This window comes from Leucopleurus acutus (genome assembly GCF_964270905.1).
Source record: "Leucopleurus acutus genome assembly, chromosome: 19".
In the NCBI taxonomy this organism is placed as follows: Eukaryota; Metazoa; Chordata; class Mammalia; order Artiodactyla; family Delphinidae; genus Leucopleurus; species Leucopleurus acutus.
In genome coordinates, this window is record NC_139161.1 from 44,882,529 (window position 1) to 44,905,004 (window position 22,476).

Below are 22,476 nucleotides of genomic sequence, written 5' to 3' on the forward strand. Positions count from 1 at the left end.
ACTCTGGGCTCAACTTCTCGAAAGAGACTGAAGGCTTTATCCCCGGATCTTGCCCTCCTCCCTTTGTTTGCAAAGTCTTCCTGATCTTTACACTCCCTGCAGATCCTTCTTCCTGACTGTCACCTCCCGGACTCTAAAAACACTCTGATTGCCAGGGTGGGTCAATGGTTAACCCTCCAGCGGCTTTATATAAGCCTGCCTGGCTGCCTACCTGCTACACTGTCGGTCCCACAGTTCCCTGGATCTGGAGGGTGACCCGGCAGCCCACGTGGATCCACACCATGGCCACCTGCTGGCAGGGCCTGTGGGCCTATCGCTTCTACCTGATTGTATTCTTCCTACCCATTTTCCTGCTGCCTCTGCCCATCCTCATCCCGACTAAGGTAAGGACGTGGGGTCCTGGGCACAGAGAAGCTCCAAGGGAGCAGGGGAGGGGCCGTGTGGCCCTGGGGTCGGGCATCCTTAGGACCAGCATCATCCATTCATCCCTCCTAGCCTGACAGCCTAGGCTGTCACCACCTGGTCCTCCTGAGGCCTGAGGAGTAAGAGGTCAATGGGGGGGCTTTTGTTCGGCACCCAGTAGTAGGAGCCCAATGTGAATTGCTTAGGTGCACTTGGTATCTACTCTCTTGGGAGGCAGGAAACCTAGCGCCGTAAAGGAGGTGCAGGTGGAAGCAGGTGAGTTGACTGGGAGGGTATGAGCTGGGCTAGCTGCTTGAGAGGGAAGGAAGGGGATTAGAAGGAAGCTGGCCTCAGACAGTTTGTGCATTTAAGAGTACAAACAGAAAGAGGAGGCGCTCACCTGTGATCCCAAGAGCTAAGTCTCCTGCGGAGGAGGGGTGGGAATTGAAGGAGGAGATCCTGCCAGTGGGCAATACAGATGCACACCTTGAATGGAGGAGCAAATGCCACTGCTTCCTGCCCACCCCCATGCAAGCAGCAGGAGTCATAACTTCGGCTCTCATTTACTGGAGCCCCCCACTGCACACCCTGTACCATGTACCCAGGAACCCTCTCTCCCATCTTATGACGCAGGTCTGACTCCCATTTTACAGACGGGGAAAGTGAAGTTAAGTCACCCAAAATCCCAGGGCAGATCCTGTTTTCTGGAGGTCAGATAGTATACACTTTGGGGCTCCCCTTGTAAGTAAAAGAAGACAAGATCTTGAATCTAAAATTAACACGGGACTTTGGGAAGGGTAGGTCCAGAAGGCGGCCTTGAAGTCCAAGCTTCACAGGAAACCTCCCTCTGGCAAGTGGCATAGTTAGGCAGTGGCAGAGCTGGGGGTGTGGTCTGGCTACAAAGCCTGTGCTGCCTGCCTCCGGAAGGCTGAGACCTAATCCTGGCCCTGGCCTCACCCCACACCCGCCGCCCCACCCTCACTTGCTCATTGAGCCATTTGCTTCCTTTAGTCACAGACAGGGAAATCGAGGCAAGATTTTTGTTCGAGGTATCCCAGAAGGGTAAAGAACTAGGGAGGCAGTGGCACAGCTCCTGGTAGGTGGCAGGGCCTGGCTGACCTATGAGATGACCCTTATCCCAGGCCAAAGCCAGTGGCATCTCTATGCTAGGGACCCATCAGATCAGTTTCCAGACAGGCTGAGCCAAGTGTGTTAATCCCGGAAGGAAGGACAGACAGGAACTGTGATGCCCATTTTACTCCCCAAGAAGGTACAGCCCAGAAAGATTTAGAAACTTGCCCTCGGTCACTCAGGAAAGCCTGAGTCAGGATGAGAAGCCAGGCCTCCTTGTGGGAGTGCGACGTGTCAGGAGCCCCTGTGTTCCCTGTGCTGTACCCCTCCCTGCCGCCTGCTTCCCACCTACAGATGTTGTCTCCCCTGTCCTGACTCAGATGAACTGTCCCAGGTTCCATCTGTGGAGGCCAGCCCCTCCACTGGGGCCCTGGCTACCAGTCCCTCTCAAGGACTTTGCTCCTGTAATTATCCTCTCCTCTCCAGCATCATCAACTTTTCCCTCTTTGCCTCATCTCTCCCATCAGCATGCAAACAAGCTCTAATCCCTCTCACATGAAAAGACAAACAAACCCTCCGTCAGTCCCACAGTCCCTCCACAGATACCTGGTTTCTCTGCTCTCTCTCCCAAAAGAAGGCCTCAGAGACTGACTACACTACCTGTCTCTCCTTAGACAGACAGATCCAGTCTCCAAGACTCTATCTACCGAGTGGGCTCTTGTCAAGTTCCCGTCAGCGTCCGTGTCACCAAACCCCTGTTCCATGCTCACCTCCCTCACCCCCTCGGCAGCGCTCATCACAGCTGGTCACCTCCTCTTTGCTATGCTGTCTTCTTTTGGCTTCTCCTGGTTTTCCTTTGACCACTTTTCCCGGCTACTTCTCCCTATCCTCGCCCGCAGGTGATCTGTTGTCTCCTGCCTTAAAAAGCATCTCTATGCTGATGATTCCCCAATCTGAAACCCCAGCTCTAATTTCCGAACTTGTATTATCCAACTAACACTGGACACCTCCCCCCTGAACATTTCCCTTTTTTTTTTTTTTTTTTTTTTTTTTTTTTTGCGGTGCACTGTTGTGGCCTCTCCCGTTGCGGAGCACAGGCTCCGGACGCGCAGGCTCAGCGGCCATGGCTCACGGGCCCAGCCGCTCCGCGGCATGTGGGATCCTCCCGGACCGGGGCACGAATCCGCGTCCCCTGCATCGGCAGGCGGACTCTCAACCACTGCGCCACCAGGGAAGCCCTGAACATTTCCTTTTACGCAGCATACACATTGGCATATCCAGATCACAGCCCTGATTACTCATCTCAGCCGACTCTCCCTGCGATCTTACTCCTCAAGATATGGCTCAACCGTCCACCTCAGGGCCATTCCTGATGCCTTTCGTTCCTTCACTTCCACAAGCACCAGCAGATCCTGTTGACCAGTGTTTTCGCCATAAATACACTGAATGGAATCGCTTTCCACTACCTCCACTCTGGTCCTGGCCGCCATTGTTTCTCTCCCATCCCTACTCCTCCCCAGATCATTCTCTTTTTTTTTAATTGAAGTAGAGTTCATTTACAATGTTGTGTTAATTTCTGCTGTATAACAAAGTGATTCAGTTGTACATATATGTACATTCTTTTTCATAATCTTTTCCATTATGGTTTATCACAGGATATTGAATATAGTTCCCTGTGCTATACAGTAGGACCTTGTGGTTTATCCATTCTCTATATAATAGTTTGTATCTGCTAACCCCAAACTCCCAGCCCATCCCCCGCCCACCTCCACCTCCCCCTTGGCAACCACAAGTCTGTTCTCTACGTCCCCAGACCGTTCTTCACCCAAACTCCAGGATGATCTATTCCAAACATAAGATCACTACCCTGCTTAAAACCCCACAGAGGCTTCTCGTTAAACTTAAAATAAAATCCAAACCTCTCAGGGTAGCCACGAGTCGTCGGGGGCTCCTGCCCCGTATCCTGCCTCTTATTTGCTCTTCTCCAGCCTTTCTCTTCCTCAAATTGCTCATCTTCCTGCCTGGAATGTTCTTCTCCCAGAGGCCTCCTTCTCACTTCTTACATGTCAGCCGAAATCTGCCTCCTCAGAAAAGGCTTCTCTGAGCAGCACCGGTCATTTTTATTACAAAAACCTGTTATTTAAAGGGCTTTCGCTATCTGAAATGATGTATCCCTTTTTTTTTTTTTTTTTTTTTGCGGTAGGCGGGCCTCTCACTGTTGCGGCCTCTCCCGTTGCGGAGCACAGGCTCCGGACGCGCAGGCTCAGCGGCCATGGCTCACGGGCCCAGCCGCTCTGCGGCATGTGGCATCTTCCCGGACCGGGGCACGAACCCGCGTCCCCCGCATCGGCAGGCGGACTCTCAACCACTGCGCCACCAGGGAAGCCCTGTATCCCTTTATTTTCTATTTATTTTCTGACCCCCCCTACATTAGAATATAGGCTCCGTGAAGGCAGGGACTTTGTCTTTTTCCATGCAGAACCCCAGTACCTGGCACATAGTAGGTGTTCAACAAATACTTGTCAAATGAGTGAATGTGGGCAAAGAGGGCCCCGTCGTGAATTCCTGCTGAGTCCCTGCTCTCTGCAGTGGATCCTGAGCTCACCTCCATGACCCTGGGCCCTGAAGTGGGAAAGAGGAGGCCCAGACTAGGCTCAGGCCTGTGTCCATATAATACTTGTTGACATTTCTTTGGTATTTTTGTGTGTGCTAGTCATTGTACCAAGCACTTCAAAACACTAACCCATTTATTTCTCGAAATAACCTCTGAGTTACTGTGAGGTTACTACTGTTGTCTCCAGTTTACAGACATGTAAATTGAGGCCCAGAGTGATAAAGGAATTTGCCTCAAGTCCCAGCTAGAAAAAGGCAAAGTCTGAGCTGGAATCTGGCCTTGGCTAAGGCTGTTTAAGGATGCAAGGTAGTCCCCTGTTGTGAGTCACCACTTGAGCCATCTACCGCCATGTCCATCCAGCCGTCAGCCAATCCTTCCACTGTCGTTCAGTCTGGGAAGTCTGTCAAGCTCTTGCTCTGTGCTGGGGGTTAACAAAAAGGAATACAGATGTTCTGTCCTCAAGATGCTTTCAATCTAGAGGACCGCGTGTTCATGCCACACGGATTATAGCCAGAAGTCTGCAGGAGCTCAGAGGAAGGAGAAAATCCTTCCATCTGAGTTAAGGGAGAATCTGAGTTAGGCCTTGAAGGCTGAGCGAGATTTCAACAGTCAGAGGCATCCATAGAGGGCAGGCCAGGTGAAGGAAATGGCAGGAGCAAAGGCGCGGGGACTGGAAATAGTAAGGAGTGTTTGAGGAGTTAGCAACAGAATCCTAGAAATGCCCATCACCCACTGCGGGGTCCCAGTGATTGGGAGCCAGTGAGGCCTGAGGTCTTCTCAGTGCTTCCCCAACCCCTGCAACCAGATACCCAAGAAGCACCATCGGTGTGCCAGAAACCTTACATCTATTCATTCACTCATCCGTTCATTCATTTATTAGGGAACAAGTGACAGGTACTATTTAGGTGCAGGGGGTGGGAGGTAGGATTCAGGGGAACTTGCGATCCTGGGGGTGCAGGGGGTGTGGAGGGACACACAAAAAGCATATACTGTCCATGCAGTGAAAACCATACAGCAGGCTGTGACTATGGCCTGGGGAGGGACTGCTCTAGATGCAGTGATCAGAGACGGCCTCCTGGGGTGCTGATATTTCCCTAGGGCCTGACTGGCAAGGAAGAGCTAGCCAAGCACAGCTCTGGGCCAGGAGCCATCTAGGCAGAACGCGTAGTGCAAAACCCAAGGCCAGGGGTGAGCTTGGCAAGGTGGAGGGATAAATGAGGCCGGCCCGGCATGTGGACCTGAGTGAGCAGAAGATGACTGAGGTTAAGTTTAGAGAGGTAGAGAGAGGCCAGCCAATGTCAGCCCTATAACGTCCGGGGAAGGAGTGAGGATTTTATGCTGAGGGTCACGAGGGATAAATACTTACTCAGAGGTCAAAGAGCTAGTAAGTTAGAGTCAAAAATGCAAATACCTCCCAGGACCAAACAGAATCATCTGTGAAAACTATCTGCCCGTGGTACCATGTTTGCCAGAACAGAGCTTAGCTGAAATCCAGACTGTATTTACATTAAGAACAGAGGGCAGGATTTCTTACTCTGAATCCCTGCATTCCTAGGATATAAGAACAGTAGGTGTGTGCGTGCACACGCACTTTAAAATCTGTGTGACTAAAATACCCTTACTGCAAGCTATTCCTGAACCCCAAAGACAGACCAGGATTGTGGGCATGAAAACTGCGCAAGGAATTTGGACCTCACTTCCGGGGCCTGCCTGGAAGGCCTCTGTCTTCCCTGATAAACAATGCTTCCCTGAACCCTCTGCCCCTTGTCTGAATTCCGGGCCCCTGGAAAACACAACACAGAGTCTCGGGCATTGTGTAGATGCCTGACTTATTTCCATAGACTACTTCTTCTGTTCATGAGGGCCTTGGTGTTCCCACCAATGAAACAGGAAGGCGGGGTGTGTCTGGTCAACACGCCCAGGGCAGTGAGGTGTGGTCCTTAAGTGTGGCCACGATCAGCACTGGACTGCGTGAAGTCTGGTTTTCTGGCCTCTGAAGGTCCTGGGAGTAGGGGCCAGCCTCCAAAGCCAGGGAGATCCCTGGAGAAGAGAGAGAAGGTTCCCCAACTCGAACTTCACCCCCAGATGACCAAATCATGTCCACACTTCCAGCACCTGCTAGGTGAAGGTCAAGAATGGGAAAGCCAAGGAGACTCTTCAGCAGTACGGTTTCCTGAACGGAATCCAGCAGCAGGGCCCAGGGCAGTTGTAGGGCTCAGATGCACGGAGGAGTGCGGGAATGCTTCTCTCATCTTCAACTCCCGCCTGCTGGTTTGCTCTTTAGGGGACGCAGGTGGGCCTGGCCCTGGCCCTGGCCCTGGCCCTGGCCCTGGCCCAAACTGTGATGTCAGGACTCTCCCCCGCACTTTTGTTTTCTCAGACACTCAGACCCATTGTTTTTCTCAGACACTCAGACCCATTGTTTTTCCCTTTGGCCTCTTAAAGCAGAAGATGATGCAACAAACGCATTCACGTTAAGGTGCGGAATTAAACAAAGATCACTCAACTGATATCAGGCGAGGCTAGGAAGGGAATCAGCCTCCATCCTTGCTTTCGGCAGAGCCTCAAAGGCAGGGGGTGGGGACGCTTTAGAGTGGAAAGAGGGAAGCCTTCAGGGGTGCCTTGACTGGAGGTTGTTGGCAGGGGGAAGCTGGAGGGGGGCTAACTAGAAGTGGGGTATCCTCTCTGATTGTTAGGAGAGCACATTTGGCTTTCACTGATTAGTCCTGAGTTGGGAGTGGAGGTAGCGACGAGTGGGGATCGAAAATTAAGGAGGCTGGCGGTCATGGAGCAAATCCTGCCCATTTGGGGTCAGTTGCTATGCAGGTGGTAGTTTGGCTACAGGGCTGGTTACCGCAGAGATTGTAGGACATATATTTGCGTATGGACTGGCCATTGTCGCCTTTTATGTGTAGTCTCTCAAGGTATTCGGCATTTGCTTGGGCCTATTATTCCTGGAATGAATATCACACACACACACACACACACACACACACACACACACACACACACCCCACTCTGCACCTCCTTCCCCAAGTCCTGTCTCATGGCTCCTTTCCTTGGGGTCACTACGCACCTAGACACTCAGGAAAGGCACCTGGAGTTTTCCTCCTCCCACCCGACCCAGCAGCCATCACTCAAACCCTCTGTCTTCCATCTCCTAACATCTCTGGAGTCCGTCCTCTCTCCATCTCTACTGCCATGACTTCTCTGAGCCCCTGTCATCTCCCCACTGGACATCCCAGCAGGGCCACCTGTCACCTCCCAGCTTCTGTGTCTGCCGATCCACCTTTCACAGTATCGCAGGTGTAAGCCCCCTATTTTCATCTTGAGGTGATTGATTTATTTAATTAGGTGATACATGCACATTGCACAAAGTCCAACAGCACAAAAGGCTGAAACATTTCCTTCTGTGATGAATGTGGACAACAAACCACGATAGTAAAGAACGATATTTTTGACTTTGCCACCAGTAGGTATCAGAGATATTTTCAAGTCGTATGAGAGCTGTTGCCAGTCCCTTGACATATTATGTTAACCATGACTTTGAAATTACAGTAGCCATTAACCCGTGAAGAGCTTAGTAGTTAAGAGTCACATTATATCACTGTCTTACCCATTTTTTCATATTTTAATAACTGTATTTTGATATAATTGGTGTCCCTTGTAATCCTGTGCATTTTATTTAATGCATTTTAAAACATTATTCTAAGAAGGAGTTGGAAGGCTTCATCAGGCTGCTAAGGGAATCCTGGTACCAAAAAAGGGTAAGAATCCCTGAATCAGAGATTTTCCTATGTGTATACAAACACCTGTGGACACATTTTTAAAAAACACATAGGGCGGCATCAGCGTAATCTTTTAATAGAAACACCAACCTGACAGTGTCACCCTCTCGGTTTACAATCCTTCAAGGGCCTCCTCCCGTTTTCACCTTTGTCTTCCAGATAAAGTCCTAGATTCCTCTCTTGGCAGGCAGGCGAGCATTACATCCCTTCCCCCACAGAATGTATCTTGATCTTTTATGCCTCATTCCATTCCCTCTGTGCTTACTCCCTCATGCTAACACATTTTGCCCACCCACAGAACTCCTATTCATCCCTCAGTACCCGCTCAGTGTGCCCTCTCTGGAAGCCTTCCTCAGTCCAGATGGAGGGAGGCTCAGAGAAGGGGCCCCATCTCTGGGACTCCATTCTCTGGTCTCTCCTTTGCAATGGTGCTGGCTGCCACCCAGGGCCTCACCTCACTCCCCAGCAGCATCCCTACTTGCCAGGCGCAGAGGGGAAGTGGGAGTAGCCCACCCCAGGGCTAACCTTCAATCACCAGGACAAATAAGATGTGACACCTTTGAGAGTGTGGGCATTTTTGCTGCTGCCCAATGGCCACAGGCTGCTCTGTGCCCGTAACGGGTAAAGGCCGTGATGCCCACAGGTCCCCACCCTGCCCACACCCAGTGTCCAGAGTCTACCCTGGATTCCCTGGCACTACCATCTTCATTTGTATGTCATGTATCCACCCTGGTTCTCCAGCAGCCCGGGAGCAGGTTTCTGCGCCAAGGCCAACCCAGCGATCTGCTCACTGCCATCTACACTCCTCTACAGCTTAGACCTTCTCAGTCACACCCCTCATCTTCATAATAACCCAGCAAGGAGTGTGTTTCTCTTATTCCCATTTGTAGAAAAGGACCCTGCATAAAAGACAGTAATGTGTGTATAGTTAGAAATGCTCAATATTACTTATCAAAAAAAAAAAAAAAAACCCAAGCTGAGAGAGGTTAAATACCTTGCCCAAGGACATGCGGCAATATAGCTGGGCCTGGGCGCTCAGCTTTCCTGACCTCTGACCTTTGTTTCCTATCACAAAAGAAGCAAGTTGCCAGCCTTGGGGTTTGGAAGCCATCTGAGGCTTTATCTCTTCTCTTCACTGTTGGCTTTGCCAGGCAGCCCGCCATGACTACAGACCAGCCCACACAGGGCACTCAGACTCCCCGAAGGCCGGGGCCAGGTCTGATTCATGTCTGTACCCTAGTGTCTGACATTCATTCACTCATTTATCCAGTGTCAGCTCCGTAGAGGTGCCAGGCACCCTGCTAATGTGAGCAGAAACAGACCCAGACCCTGCTCCCTGGAGAGTAAGGTCTGGCAACAAAGGTTGATATTCATCATGAGAAATTTGTGAAAGCAAATGTTTAACTACAGACCGTGATGAGTGCTATGCAGAAGAGGTACAGGGGCATAGGCTGTGAAAAATGGGGAATATACCCCTGAAACCCACAGAGGCTTCCCTGAAAAAGGAACATTTGAGTTAAGATCTCAAGAATGAGTAGACATCAGGTGAGCAAAGTGGGGAGGGAAGACAAGAGAGGAGATTAGGTACAAATGCCCTGTGGCTACAGGGAAGATGGAGCATTTGAGAAACTGGAAGAGGGCCACTGTGGCTGGACCAGAGAGAGCAAGGAGGAGAGGCACAGACCAGCCCCCAAATTTTCCTAAGAGCAGTGGGAAAGCCTGCAGGGATTTGAGCTGCTTTTAGGGGTGTGTGTGTGTGTGTGTGTGTGTGTGTGTGCGTGTGTGTGTTGGGGGACAGGGTGTGGATTAAACAGGTTTGTGCCTCAAGATCACTCTGGCTACAGCAAGAAGAAGAGATTTCAGGGGCAAAAGAGGAAGCTAGGAGGTGAATAAGGAAGCTCTTGCAGAAATCTTGGTAACAGATACAGGGGCTTGGACCAGGCTATTGGCCCAGAGCTGGAGAGAAGTAGAGGGGAGCATTGGAGGTGTTGAACCAGCAGGACTGGAGACCTGGAGCAGAGAGGTTATTTGTCCAGTGAAAGCCTGATGAGCCCTCAATAGCAGGGACAGCCTGGGGGGAGAGAGGAATGGGGATCTGACCACGGTAGTTTCCTGGCACAGCAGGGCCAGGGGCCCAAGTGGGAAGGAAGGATTTATAGACCCAGGCCAGCACCAGCAAAAGAGGGAGGGGCTAGAGACAGGGAGGTGAAAGAAAGTTGACCCCTGTCCTCCAGAGCCCAGGCTGAGAAAGGAGTACATTCTACAGCCAAGGAACAGCTGGGGAACAACTAGCCTGCTGGACCGCAGAAGGAGGACGTACTGACAGAGGTAGAAAGAAGAGCGTTAGCCGCCAAGAGAAAATTCTTCCCTGCTGGTATCTGAGCTCCAGGAGGGGCTGCCTCAGACAGGGTGCAGGCTGTGCCCTCTGCCGATGGCATATGGAGTCGTGCAATGTAGCATGACTGGGGAGTAAGCCAGTTGGGGCCCGTGCCATAGGCCACCAGCTGAGCTTGGCCAGCCCAAGATGCGTTGAGCTGGGCAACAAGGCAGAGAGTATAAGGTGGCCCTGGAGCCCAGGTCTGATTCCCGACTTCCCACTTCTAACACTGGGGATACAGATCGTGGAATCAGACACATTGCGGGGCCAAGGAGAAAGGATCCCCCAGGTTCTGTTCCCCGTTTCTGAGCCATGAATGCCACTGGCTGTCTGGTGAAGACTGTGGGCCCTTCTCAGAATATTGCTTTGAAATGCATGAAATAAAATGTATAGGATGACAAAGGAAACCAACCATTTTGAAATACAGTTATAAAACTATGAAAAAATTAATGCAATTCAGAAATGCAGATGCTTCCTTATTAAAGCATTAAATAAGATCTAGTGTTGGTATAATAACTACCATAATTTCAAAAGAGTGATGGATGTAAACAATATTTTGAGATATATTTTGAGTCCATTGCAGCCACTAATCTGTGCAGGTACCTAACAGCTGACAGCCACAATCAAGTATCTGTGACAAAATCGCCCATAGCAACGTTAACAGCTATGTGGTTTTGGGAGTTCCCTGGTGGTCCTCTGATTAGGACTCGGCGCGCTTTGTGGGCCCGGGTTCGATTCCTGCTCGGGGAACTAAGATCCCTCAAGCTGCACGGCGAGGCACCCCCCCCACCCCACCCACCCCCACAAAACAGCAGCTCTATGGTTTTGTTGCCTCTGTTCATAACCTTAGTTAGATGTTAGCTAAAAGATGAAATTGTTTTCCCATCCAACTTCATGAATCCTTGGCATTCCACGCCCCATTTAAGAGCCCCATGAACCAGGAAAAGCAGGTCAGCGAGTTACGGACCAACTAACTCTACAGTTGGACCGACTACCCAGGAGGGTGGGATGGGGACACGGGGCCAGAGCCACCAGGGCCAGAGTAAGCTTCTGAATGGAACTTTGAAAGTGGTCTTGGGTTTTGATCCAGAGACAGACGGACAGACACGGAGAGGGACACCAGGAAGTTGTGAAGGAGTAGAGGAGCCATAGATTCAACACACTGATGCTCACAGCTCTCTTTGGAGGGTGCAGATGGGGACCCAGAAGTGAAGGAACTTGCCCAGAGCCGGGCAACAGGAAGTGGCAGGCCCCAGCGAAGACAGTTCCATTTGGATCCAGAGCCCTAACTCACTCCCGTACACCCTGCTGGTCACAGCGCACCTGAGGCTGGGGGACACCCTCCAGTAGCAAGGGAGAAAGCTCAGGGGAGAAGCAAAAAGCTGGGGCTCAAGAACCAGATGGCCTGGATTCTTCACTGATTTGTGTGACTTTGAGACATTTACTTAATTTATTTGCACCTTTGTTTCTTCATCCGTGAAATGGGAACAAGAGTCATTACCTCACAGAGCAACTAAATGTCATTAAAAACCACCTGAAGTGCATAGAGCACCATGCCTGGCATGGAGTAGTCCTTGACGATGCTTCTGCTGTCGTTATTAGCAGAGCTTTCTTCTTGAATCAGCAAAGGCATCCGGCCCAGCCCCCACCCCTTGTCTCTGGCCAGAGAATTCTGGGGGGTGAGGGCATGGGGGGCACACCAGGGTTCAGAGGGCTGGCTTGCCCTTAGCCCCACGGGAAGATGGGTAACAGGCTGTGCACACTGCAGGTGAGAAAATGGTTGAAAGAACAGCAGCTTCAGCAGAATCTACTGCCTGCTGGGGGAGGAGGAGGGGTGGGTCTCTGCTCAAGGATCAAGGTGGCCCCACCCTTTGTGCCAATGAGTTCATGTCCAGGGTGAGAAAGGTGGTGGAAGTTTCATGGAAAGAAAGTGAGCCTGGCATCAGACGGACTTGGCTGGGCAGGCTGGGTGCCACCCCACCCCCCAGGATGCCACTGATGTACACTAGTCGGGGAGTGCTCTTAGAATTATGCAATCCTGCACACCTTGCCTGGGTTCCAACCTGGCTCTGCCACTCCCTAGTTTGTGACCTTGAGCAAGCCACATACCTTCTGGAGGTCATCTATAACATAAGACCACCACACACATCCACGGCTGTAACTACAAACATGAAAACACCCAGCTCCTAAGAGTTCCTCAGTAAACAGCAGCTTCCTCTCCCCAAGACCTTCCTTCAAGCTTCAGGGTACTAAAGGCGTGAGGTATAAGGGGTGAGCCCAGCCTATACCAGGTGGAGAAAGCAAAAGGGGCAGGGCAGTTGAGACAGGTAAGAGAGGAGGAGTCCCCAGCCCATAGTCCCAGCAGGCAGCCTCTTCCTTTGGCAAACAAAGAGCGGGCAGGTGTCCCGAGGAGGGTTGGATGCCAGGCACCCCCTTCCCTGGAGGCTTCCTTCTGGCTAATGATTCCCCCGTCCTCCCTCCCCAGGCCTGCGGAGAGGCTCTGTCAAGGAGGGTGGGCCCCTGACATCTGGGGTTGTCTGACTTCATTCCTGCTCCAGGTCCCCTCCCAGGCCTGAGGTCAGGACTTTCTAGCTTTGGGAGCCTCATGAGGGAAAGGGGGGTCTCTGGTACCCCAAGACTCACAAGACCATGACTCAGGGTTTACTCCACAACTCCCCGCACAAGGCGGGGATAGGGGAGTTATGTGAAACAGTGGTCATGCCAGGATTACTAGGAAGGAGACCCCACTATTCCTAAAACTTTTCAGTGGTTTATTCATTCAGAAAAGATTTGCTCTGAAGACTCCTGGGTCCTGAGCTCCAAGGATCCAGATACAAAACTGACTCTGTCTTCATGGAACTCAGCTCCTAGCAGAAGGAACAAATACTACTTAAATCGTCATACAAATAAATATACTCTTACAGGCTCTTGATGAAGCAGGGAAGGCCAGGGTGCCAGGCAGGGATCCGCATTTCCCAGGCCCCAGTTTCATCTAGATGAGCCCCCGTCTCATGTAAGGATCCTCACCTGAGCCCCCTGCTGTCCCCAGGGGACTGGATTATAATCCAGTGGCTGGATTATAATGTCTAGGCTCCCCAGGGTTAAAGACAAGGTGGTGAGTGTTTTGCTTTGTTTTCTATTTCTATTTTTAAATGGGACCTGGGGCTCAGGAATCAAAGACTGTGAGTTTCACAGGCTCTCCCCACACTGTTACAAACGACCTGTTTTCTCTGGGGACAGGAGGTGACATGACTCTGGGACACAGGCCTGCCCCCTCCAACAGCTTTGCCGTTCCCCTCCCGCCTGCAGGAAGCCTACTGTGCCTACACCATCATCCTCATGGCGTTCCTCTGGTGCACCGAGGCTCTGCCCCTGGCTATCACCGCCTTCCTCCCCACCGTCATGTTCCCCATGATGGGCATCATGGGTGCCTCCGTGGTAAGCCTCCCCACCCACAGGAGGACGTGCTCCCAGGGGTGGAGGGGGGTCTGCCCTAGGACGCTGATGACGGAGGAAGCCTCACCACACACAGGGCACATGGAGGAGGGGGCCCTGCCTCTGCTTGGCAGGTTGGGGAGCACTGAGGGAGGAGTCAACTAGAAGACAGGGGGGAAGGCATTCTAGAAATGCCAGGTGCGTGGTTGGTGTCAAGAGTTAATTCTAAGTGGGAGCAACTAGGCCTAGATGAGGGAAGGAAAAGGGGGCCTTGATAGCCAGCTAGAGAGTTTGTATCCTTCTAGTTCAGTGGCTCTGAAACTTGAGCAGATGCACCAGGATCACCTGCAGAACTATTTAAACACCTTGCTGGCTCCACCCCAGAGTTTCTGACTCAGGAGATCTGGAGCAGGGTCTAAGCATTTCATTTCTAGCAAGTTCCAGGTTGTTGATGATGCTGGCCCAGGGACCACACTGAGAACTGCTGCGTTAGTTTCTAGAAAGAGCATTAAATGCTTTCTCTCTCAGTCAATGGCTTGCAACAGGAGTGGATTCAGGTTGGATGATGTCTCAGTCATTCCCGAGGGGAGAAAGAATGACTTTGGCAGGAAGACAGGAAACTGGTTAATATTCAATGGCAGATGATCCAAAGACCATTTCCATTTGGGTCCAAGAGCCCAGGGGACCAACCTCCGTTTGCGGGAATATCAGTGTCGGCACCCTGTACGCCCAGAGGCACGGGGGGACGCCTTCCTCCTTCTCCACTGTCCCCGCCTGCCAGGTCAGCACTGAGTACCTTAAGGACAGCAACATGCTATTCATCGGGGGGATGCTAGTGGCCCTGGCCGTGGAACACTGGAATCTGCACAAGCGCATCGCCCTCCGCGTGCTTCTCACCATCGGGGTGCGGCCCTCCCTGTGAGTTCCCACAGACCAAGTGTGGAGGACCTGGGGCGGCGGTGTGCCCTTGAAGGGATGCTGGAGCACCCGCGTGTGTGTCTGTCCGTCGCTAGGCTGATCCTGGGTTTCATGGTGGTCACGGCCTTCCTGTCCATGTGGATCAGCAACACAGCCACCACTGCCATGATGGTGCCCATCGCCCGTGCCGTCCTGGATCAGCTGCACGGGACGCCCACGGGCACGGATGCTGAGGAGGGCAGGAACAACCCCGCCTTTGAGCTCCAGGAGCCGAGTCCCCAGAAGGAAGAGACCAAGCTTGATGAGAAAGGTGACGCCAGGCCCTCCCCGAACCCTCAGTCCTTGAGGAGGGTCTGAGGCGATGCCCATGAGAGGAGTAGTCATCCTGGCACGTTGAGGGAGAGAAGAGGGAAGCAAGAAGTTCGGTGACCGACGTGTCCTGGGTTTGCCTGGGATTTTCCTGGTTTTGAAATGAAAAGTCCCACGGGCAGGGAATTCCCTCAGTCCTGGGCAAACCAAGATGCTAGGTCACCCTGGCAAGCCGAGAGTGGAAGCCTGGGTGGGCTGTCACGGGTCCAGTCTCCACTCTTCCTGTGTGGTTTGGACAGTCTTCTTCCCTTCTCTGTGCCTCAGTTTCCCTCTCTCAGAAGAGGGGTTGGGCCAGGTGGTGTCTGGGGGGATCACTCCAGCCTGAGACTCCAGGGAGTGCTGGCCCTTGCAGACCTGGAAGCAGCCTCTGCCCTCCCCCCAGCCTGGGTCTAGGCTGCTCAGTGACAAGGTGCCCCAGAGACCCTGGAGCTCCCACCAGGCTCCCCAGAACTGGCCCTGCGCCCATCCCCAACCTGAGCTCTCCCTTGTTCCCAGACAACAAGCAGGATGGCCCTGCGCCCCCTGTTCCTTCGGAGTCCGGGGCACAGCGGAACGAGGAGCAGCTCCGCTTCACCCAGGGCATGAGCCTGTGTGTGTGCTACTCGGCCAGCATCGGGGGCATCGCCACCCTGACTGGCACCACAACAAACCTGGTACTGCAAGGCCAGGTCAACTCGTGAGTGACTGAGTGGGAGGGGGTCTGCATTCTGACTGGGGGGCAGGGGGAGCAGGCTGGTCGCCGGGCAACGTCACACAGCAGCCTGAATCCCTCTTCAGGATCTTTCCCCAAAATGGCAACGTGGTGAACTTCGCCTCCTGGTTTTTCTTTGCCTTCCCCACCATGGTCATCTTGCTGCTGCTTTCCTGGGTGTGGCTGCAGTTCCTCTTCTTAGGCTTCAAGTAAGTGGTGGAGTGGGTAAGAGCTGTCCAGGTGCCTGCCCTTACCCTCTAGGAGCTTCCAGTTGGGTACCCAGGTAGCCCTGCGGAAAAGGGCATAATCACCATCCCGGTGGGAAGGCCTCTCCCTCCCAAGGCCCTTCTGTGCACTTGGCCCCCCCCCCCCATTTGAGGGAATTACTGTTTGGAGAGTATTAGCCCATCTATCAGATGAGCAAACTGAGATTCAAGACACGGTACACAACGAGATGTGTCAGTGCTGGGATTGAAAACCAGATCTCCTGATGCCCAGGCCAGGTCCCATTCCATAACAATCCCCAATCCTTTGGCAGGTGCTTAAGAAGCACACACTGTGAGCATCGTCAGTTACAAAAGTCCTTGTTGTGCTCCTACTGTGTGCCTGGCCCTCTGCTAGGCACTGAGAACGCTAGAAGCATTAGACAGTCCCTGTCCCTGGAGCTCACCATCTAATGGGTGATGATAAGGTAGGAGCAGTGACAGAGGAAAGCCCAGGTGCTGTGGGAGGACAGCCCAGGATAGTGAAGATTCTAGAAGTCCCCTGGCAGAGATGATGCCTGAACTGAATCTTGTAGAGTTAGAAGTCAGCCAGGTAGAGAACGAGGTAAAGTCATTCCAGCAGCAGGAAGAGCTTGTGTACAAAGGTACAGAGGCAAGAAAGAGCATGCTGGGTTTGGGGGAACTCTAGTTCTGTGTGACTGAAACACAAAGAGGAAAAAAGAGTATCAGCATATGAAGCTGGAGAAGTAGGCAGGGGAAGATTATGGGGAATCTCCTGTGCCACATAAAGAGTATGGACCTTCCTCTTGAGGCCAAGAGTAGTAAAGAGGTTCTATTCCTACTTTCAGCCCTTGATTACTAGTAGTCACTAGAGCTCTGAGTTGAAAATCATGTGAGACCCTGCTGGAGCTCAGCTGGAATCAAGTCTGGGATCGATTAGTGATGTCTGCTATAGTACAGGCTAAGAGTGGTGGTATGACTGTTATTGTGGGTATAAGTTGTTATTTGTCCATCCTGCCCAGGCAGTGGGGAGCCATTGAGAGTTTTTAAGCATTGTTGCTGTCAAATTGCTTGGGCAGGTGCAGGGAGGCTGGATTGAGGTTGGGGATGGTACAAAGCAAAGTGTTAGTCAAAGAGACCAGCACAGTGCTAAGCAACGTCAAGGATTCAAAGATGTGTGAAGCATGGTTTTTCCCTTGAGGAACTCACAAGTCCAGCAGGGGAGTTGAGATTTGCCCAAGTGAAAAGTCAAAGTGAGTTAAGCACATGGAAGTGGGCTGCAGACTCCTGTGCCTCAGAGGACAGTGTGGGTGGGGCCCAGGCAGGCAGAGGATGCCCAGAAGCAGTAAGAGGGGGAAGGAAGGATTTCCTGAAAGGCTATTGGAGGCGGGGAGAGACGAGTCAGGGCCAGAAGGAGGCCTGGGGTCTAGACCTCTAGGGCCTCCTCACTCTGGGCAAGGGAGGGCTCAGCACAAGAGAATTCGTGGAAGGACAGAGGGGTCAATGGGGCACATGGAGCAGGGACAAGCACAGGGAAACCCAATCTCCCATCCTCAGCCTCCCCTCTGCTAAATAAGAGCCATGACACCCCAGAGTCTTCTGCTCTTCTTCCAGAACCTTGGGAACCTTTACAACTCATGGGAGTTCCCTGGCAGTCCAGTGGTTGGGACTCAGCACTTTCACTGCTGTGGCCCTTGGTTCACTCCCTGGCCTGGGAACTAAGATCCCGCGTGGCACCGGCCAAAACAACAACAACAACAAAACCACAGGCACTCACAGCCCCTTGCTCCCCTGCCTGGTGTGGTGCCCTTACGAGCTGTCCCCACCCCTACCTGCAGCTTCCGGAAGAACTGTGGCTTGGGGGACCAGATGAGGAAACAAGAGCGGGCAGCCTTCGAAGTCATCCGGAGAGAGCACAAGCGGCTGGGCCCCATGACCTTTGCAGAAAAGGCTGTCACCATCCTCTTTGTCTTATTGGTGGTGCTCTGGTTCACTCGGGAGCCAGGCTTTTTCACCGGCTGGGGTAACCTGGCTTTTTCCGATGAGAATGGGAATAGGTGAGCACTGCGGGGAGGAGAAATACTTCCAAGAAGAGGGAAGGGAGCAGGGCCCACAACGCAGAACAGGAAGTAACGCTGGGTTGAGGTGGGGGGAACTTGCCAGGAGGGGTTGGCACATCTGTGGGAGGGGCTCCTCTCCAGCCCCCCTCCATCCTGTGACCCTGAGCAGCCCTAAGCCGCTAAGCCTGCCCTCCCTGCCCCGCCCGCAGCATGCCATCCGATGGGACAGTAGCCATCTTAATCGGTGTAATTTTGTTCATCGTGCCCTCCAAGATCCCAGGGCTGACTCAGGAACCAGGTAAGCACCTGGTCTGGGGCAGAGAAGGGCCTCTGGGCAGACCCCGCCTTCTGGCATGTGACGTCCCTTCGACCGCACTCGGCAGGAGTAGACCAAGCCCAGAGAAGCTGGGGTGATTTGCCAAGGGCACAGGGACTCAGGGACAAAGTCGTGATGTTGCGGAACTGAGGGTCCCTCTCTTCCATGCGTTAAGCTCTGATAGGGACCCACCCGTACAGAGCGGGGAAGGGAAGGGGAGGAAAGCCTATTGGCTCTTGGTGACCCATCCTCTTCTGCTTGGGGAGTAGGAAAACCAGAGAAGCTGAAGGCCCCTCCTGCCCTCCTCAACTGGAAAATAGTTAAAGAGAAGATGCCTTGGAATATCGTGCTCCTTCTGGGCGGTGGCTTTGCCCTGGCCAAGGGCAGTGAGGTGACAGACCCCACTCCCTCCCCAACCCACTTGAGGGAGACCCTGTGACAGGGACAGAGGGGCCCTGCTTCTCTCCCACACAGGGGAGCCCTGACCCCCCACTTAGGAGCCCCCTGGTGGGCAGAGCCTTTGCAGCAGCTGGAGAAACAGGTTAGAGCCCTAAGAGAGGGGGAGGAAACACAAGCCATAGGGACCTCTCCCTAGTGGGGGCTTCTCTGGTGAGCAGGGACTGTACTCGGCGATCACCCAGTCCATCCCCTCACCGCCTGCCAGACAGAGAATGCCAAAGCTTTAGCACCAGAGAGTAGTTGGCTGGCATTGGGTTGACACAGTTTGCTAGCTGAGGCCACCAGGGGGCGCCATGCTCATACCCAGCCAGGCTCTGGGGACCGGGTCGTCATTCCCCATAGCCTCCATCCCAGACAGAAATCCCTGAACCTGCACCCCCAGGCCTCGGTGTTCTGGCTAAGCTCATTCACTGCACGGACAGGAGCTATCCTGGGTCAGGGATTGGTTAGTTCCTCCAACAAGCGCTCACTGACTGTGCCAAGCGCTGTGCTGGGTGCTGGGTGCTAAGTGGGCAACATCGTATATAATAAAGTCCCAGCTCCCTGGGGCTCACAGTCTGGCATTATAGGTGTGGGCAAGGCAAGACCTTGGAGCTCTTCTGACCCTGTGAACTGTCCGCGTCCCCCTGTTGGCCTCTTCCCAGCCTCTACCAGGGCCCTTCCCCTTCTCCCTCCTTGCTGGGAGCAAGGTCGCCCCCTGTCCCAACCTGCTAGGCTGGAGGGGGCAGGCAGAGGGCTAGGGTTGGCCAGGAACCTCCTGAAGAGAGGTCAGGAGAGCAGGAGTAAATGGGGTCAAAGGTCCTTACTCTCCCCAAGCCCCAGGTTTCCCAAGAAAGCCCCTTCGCTTCCCATCTGACCCTTCTGCCCACACCCAACTGTCCTTCAAGAGCAGTAGAGGGGGCCCCCAGGTTTCAGCTGGGTCTCATCTTCCCTCCCAAGCTGCCCTTTTCTCTGAAGATTCTAGAGAGGCGCAGGCAAGAACAGGACCCTTCCAGAGCCTCAGCAGGGGACTCTGGGGCCCCAGGCAGCCCAGCCTCCCACACATCACCCTCCTCTGCCTACAGGAATCGGGCCTGTCGAAGTGGCTGGGGGACAAGCTGACCCCGCTGGAGAGTGTGCCGCCTCCCGCCATTGCCTTAATCCTCTGCCTCCTGATCGCCACCTTCACTGAGTGCACCAGCAACGTGGCCACCACCACAATCTTCCTGCCCATCTTGGCTTCCATGGTGAGCTGGCCCTGCAGACACACCTCCTCCAGGCAGCCCTTCTGCCCACACTGCCTGCAGAAGTGCAGGGCCCTGCCTGAAGGTCAGAATGACCTTCCTCCTCTCGTTTCTGGGAAAAGACCCCTGAGCTTCCACCCTTCCCCAGGCTCTTCAGTAACTTTGGGCCCCAAGGCCCTCTGCCCCCTGACTCACTCCATCCCTGATGATATCACCCCTGGAGTATCCTGATGGGGATCACTGGTGGCCTCGCCCACCTCCCTGGGCCAGCTCCTGTTCTTGTCATTCCTGAGGTGACGGCATGAAATTGCTCCCCGGAGCGTGCCCAGCCCCTTCTCCAAGCGCGTTCCCACAGCCTTTGATGATGACACCCACAAGCCCCTTTGAGATCCGTTTTATGGGTCCCTCCCCTTCCCACGCCCCACAGGGCAGGGCTGCACACTTATCCCCTCCAGAGAGGTCAAGGGGCCCTTTCCAGGTCACCAGGTACCTTCTGGCAGAAGTGGTGGGTTCATGGCCAGAGTGTATATTGGGGTGGGGATGGGGGTTGTCCCTCAGAGAGGGGAGCAGGAGAATGGGGACCACGCCTTCCCCTCTGGGACGGAGACTGCGATCAGCTCTGCCCCACTGTCTCCCCCTCCAGTCTCAGGCCATCTGCATCCACCCTCTCTACGTCATGCTCCCCTGCACGCTTTCCAGCTCCCTAGCCTTCATGTTGCCTGTGGCCACCCCGCCCAACGCCATCGCCTTCTCATTCGGAGGCCTCAAAGTGACAGACATGGTGAGTGGCAGGGGTCTCCAATGCCTCAGCACTCGCTGCTCTGTCTTTCCATCTTGGTGGACCACAAGGTAGCTTAAAGCCGCTGAGATTCTCAGAGTTTAGTGTGGACCCTGTTGGGGTGGGTGGCAGCAGGGGAGGCTGGAACGTGATCCCCAGTTGGAGTATCTTCAGGCCCTGCCAGCCCTAGGCCACTGAGAGGGAGAGGAGGGGTGAGGAACTTAGGGAAGGCACCAAGATGCCAGGCACCCGGACCCAGGGATATGGACTCAGAGAGAATGACTCAGGGCTCTGGAAGCGCCCCTTTCCCCTGTGAGCACTGGGATTAAAGCCGGTGGTAGGGGCATCACCTAGTGCTGCAGGTTAGACCCAAGGGAGGACTTCCCAGGGAGAGGTTTGCTAGTGAGGGAGCTCCTGAGCACCTGTGAACACCTAAGGGATGGGTACCGGCCCAGCTCAACACCCACTCATTCAGACTGGCTCTCCTCACCCCAGGCCCGCGCAGGATTCATGCTCAACATCATCGGGGTCCTGGTCATCACGCTGGCCATCAACACCTGGAGCATCCCCATGTTCGACCTGCACAGATTCCCCTCCTGGGCCCAGTCCAACACCACAGGCTTCTGTGGGGTCAGCCAGGCAAACGTCACAACACCCAGCCCCTAGAGCACGGTATAATCTGGCCCAAGCCAGGAAGACCCACCTCGTTCCTATTCCTCTGAGCTGGGAGGGGAAACCCAGGCCCCAAGGCAAACATTGAGAGAAAGGCACATGTATACCTAACCTCATGTGTGTCTTCGAGGGAGATGTATGTGAGCTCAGTCCTACGTGTCTGAGGAAAGTGTGTGTATGTGTATGTACGTGTGTGTGTATGTGTATGTGTGTGTGTGTGTGTAAAGATGGTGTGTCATGTGAGGATGTTCTGCAAGGGGGCTTTGTGTGTGTGATGATCCTAGGTGGTGTGTGCTTGACAACGTACACTTGCGAGGTCACAGACACGACAGCGTGCTCTGTCTGGCACTCCAGGTCTTTGTCTCCCCAGCTTGGTGGGTGACCAGACCCTTTTGTCCTCTATTTATTGAAACTCAGGGTTGGAGCTGCCTGGGCAGCAAAACCTACCAGCTGTTGCCATGACTACAGTCTCTGGGACCGGCCCAACATACTGCGTTCCCCCCAGCCTCTCAGGTCTGGGGGGAGGTTCAAATATCAGCCCCATTAAAGTCTTTCAGTAGACTCTGTGGTGGTTTTTCGCGGCACTTTCCAGGGCTTCACCCCAACATGGTTCAGACCCCAGGTTGGGAAATACGCTGGGAGGGGACCTGGCATCTGTCCTGTATGGCGGCCCCCTTGGCACCCCTCCCACCCAAGGGAGAAGTTCATGGCCAGGGAGCTCTGCCAAGGCCTGTCGGAGTGGACGCAGCCACCCAGGAAAGCAGCCCTGACACCACCCGGCCCGGCTAATTGGGAGCTTCCACTCCCTGCATGTCTTTGAGAAAACCAGCCTCCCCGTTCCCAGAGCCCTCCCTGGGCATTTACGTAAAATCCTCTGCCCCTGCCAACTCCTCACAGACCCCTCCACAGCTGGAAAAAACAGTCCCACCAGACCAGGGGAGGCAGGCTGACCCACGCTAGATGCCCAGAAAGAGGGACCCTCACCCCAAATGGCAACCTGCGGCAAGAAGGATACAGGTGAGACTCACAGGAACAGGCTCAAAACTATGGCCTTCAGAGTCCAGGACCAGACTGCACTC

General features: G+C 53.7%; 1 protein-coding gene across 1 annotated transcript; it reads left to right on the plus strand.

The window, feature by feature from the left end:
- Positions 1-281: 281 nt before the first annotated feature.
- On the plus strand, positions 282-21,391 carry SLC13A2 (solute carrier family 13 member 2; the record flags this gene model as incomplete). The annotated part of the gene is made up of 12 exons (XM_082860000.1): positions 282-383; positions 13,562-13,690; positions 14,469-14,605; positions 14,701-14,915; positions 15,470-15,650; positions 15,752-15,874; positions 17,728-17,946; positions 18,159-18,247; positions 18,535-18,656; positions 19,789-19,950; positions 20,591-20,728; positions 21,221-21,391. The coding sequence occupies 12 exons, from the start codon at positions 282-284 to the stop codon at positions 21,389-21,391; spliced, it is 1,788 nt and encodes a 595-aa protein (XP_082716126.1).
- Positions 21,392-22,476: the final 1,085 nt, after the last annotated feature.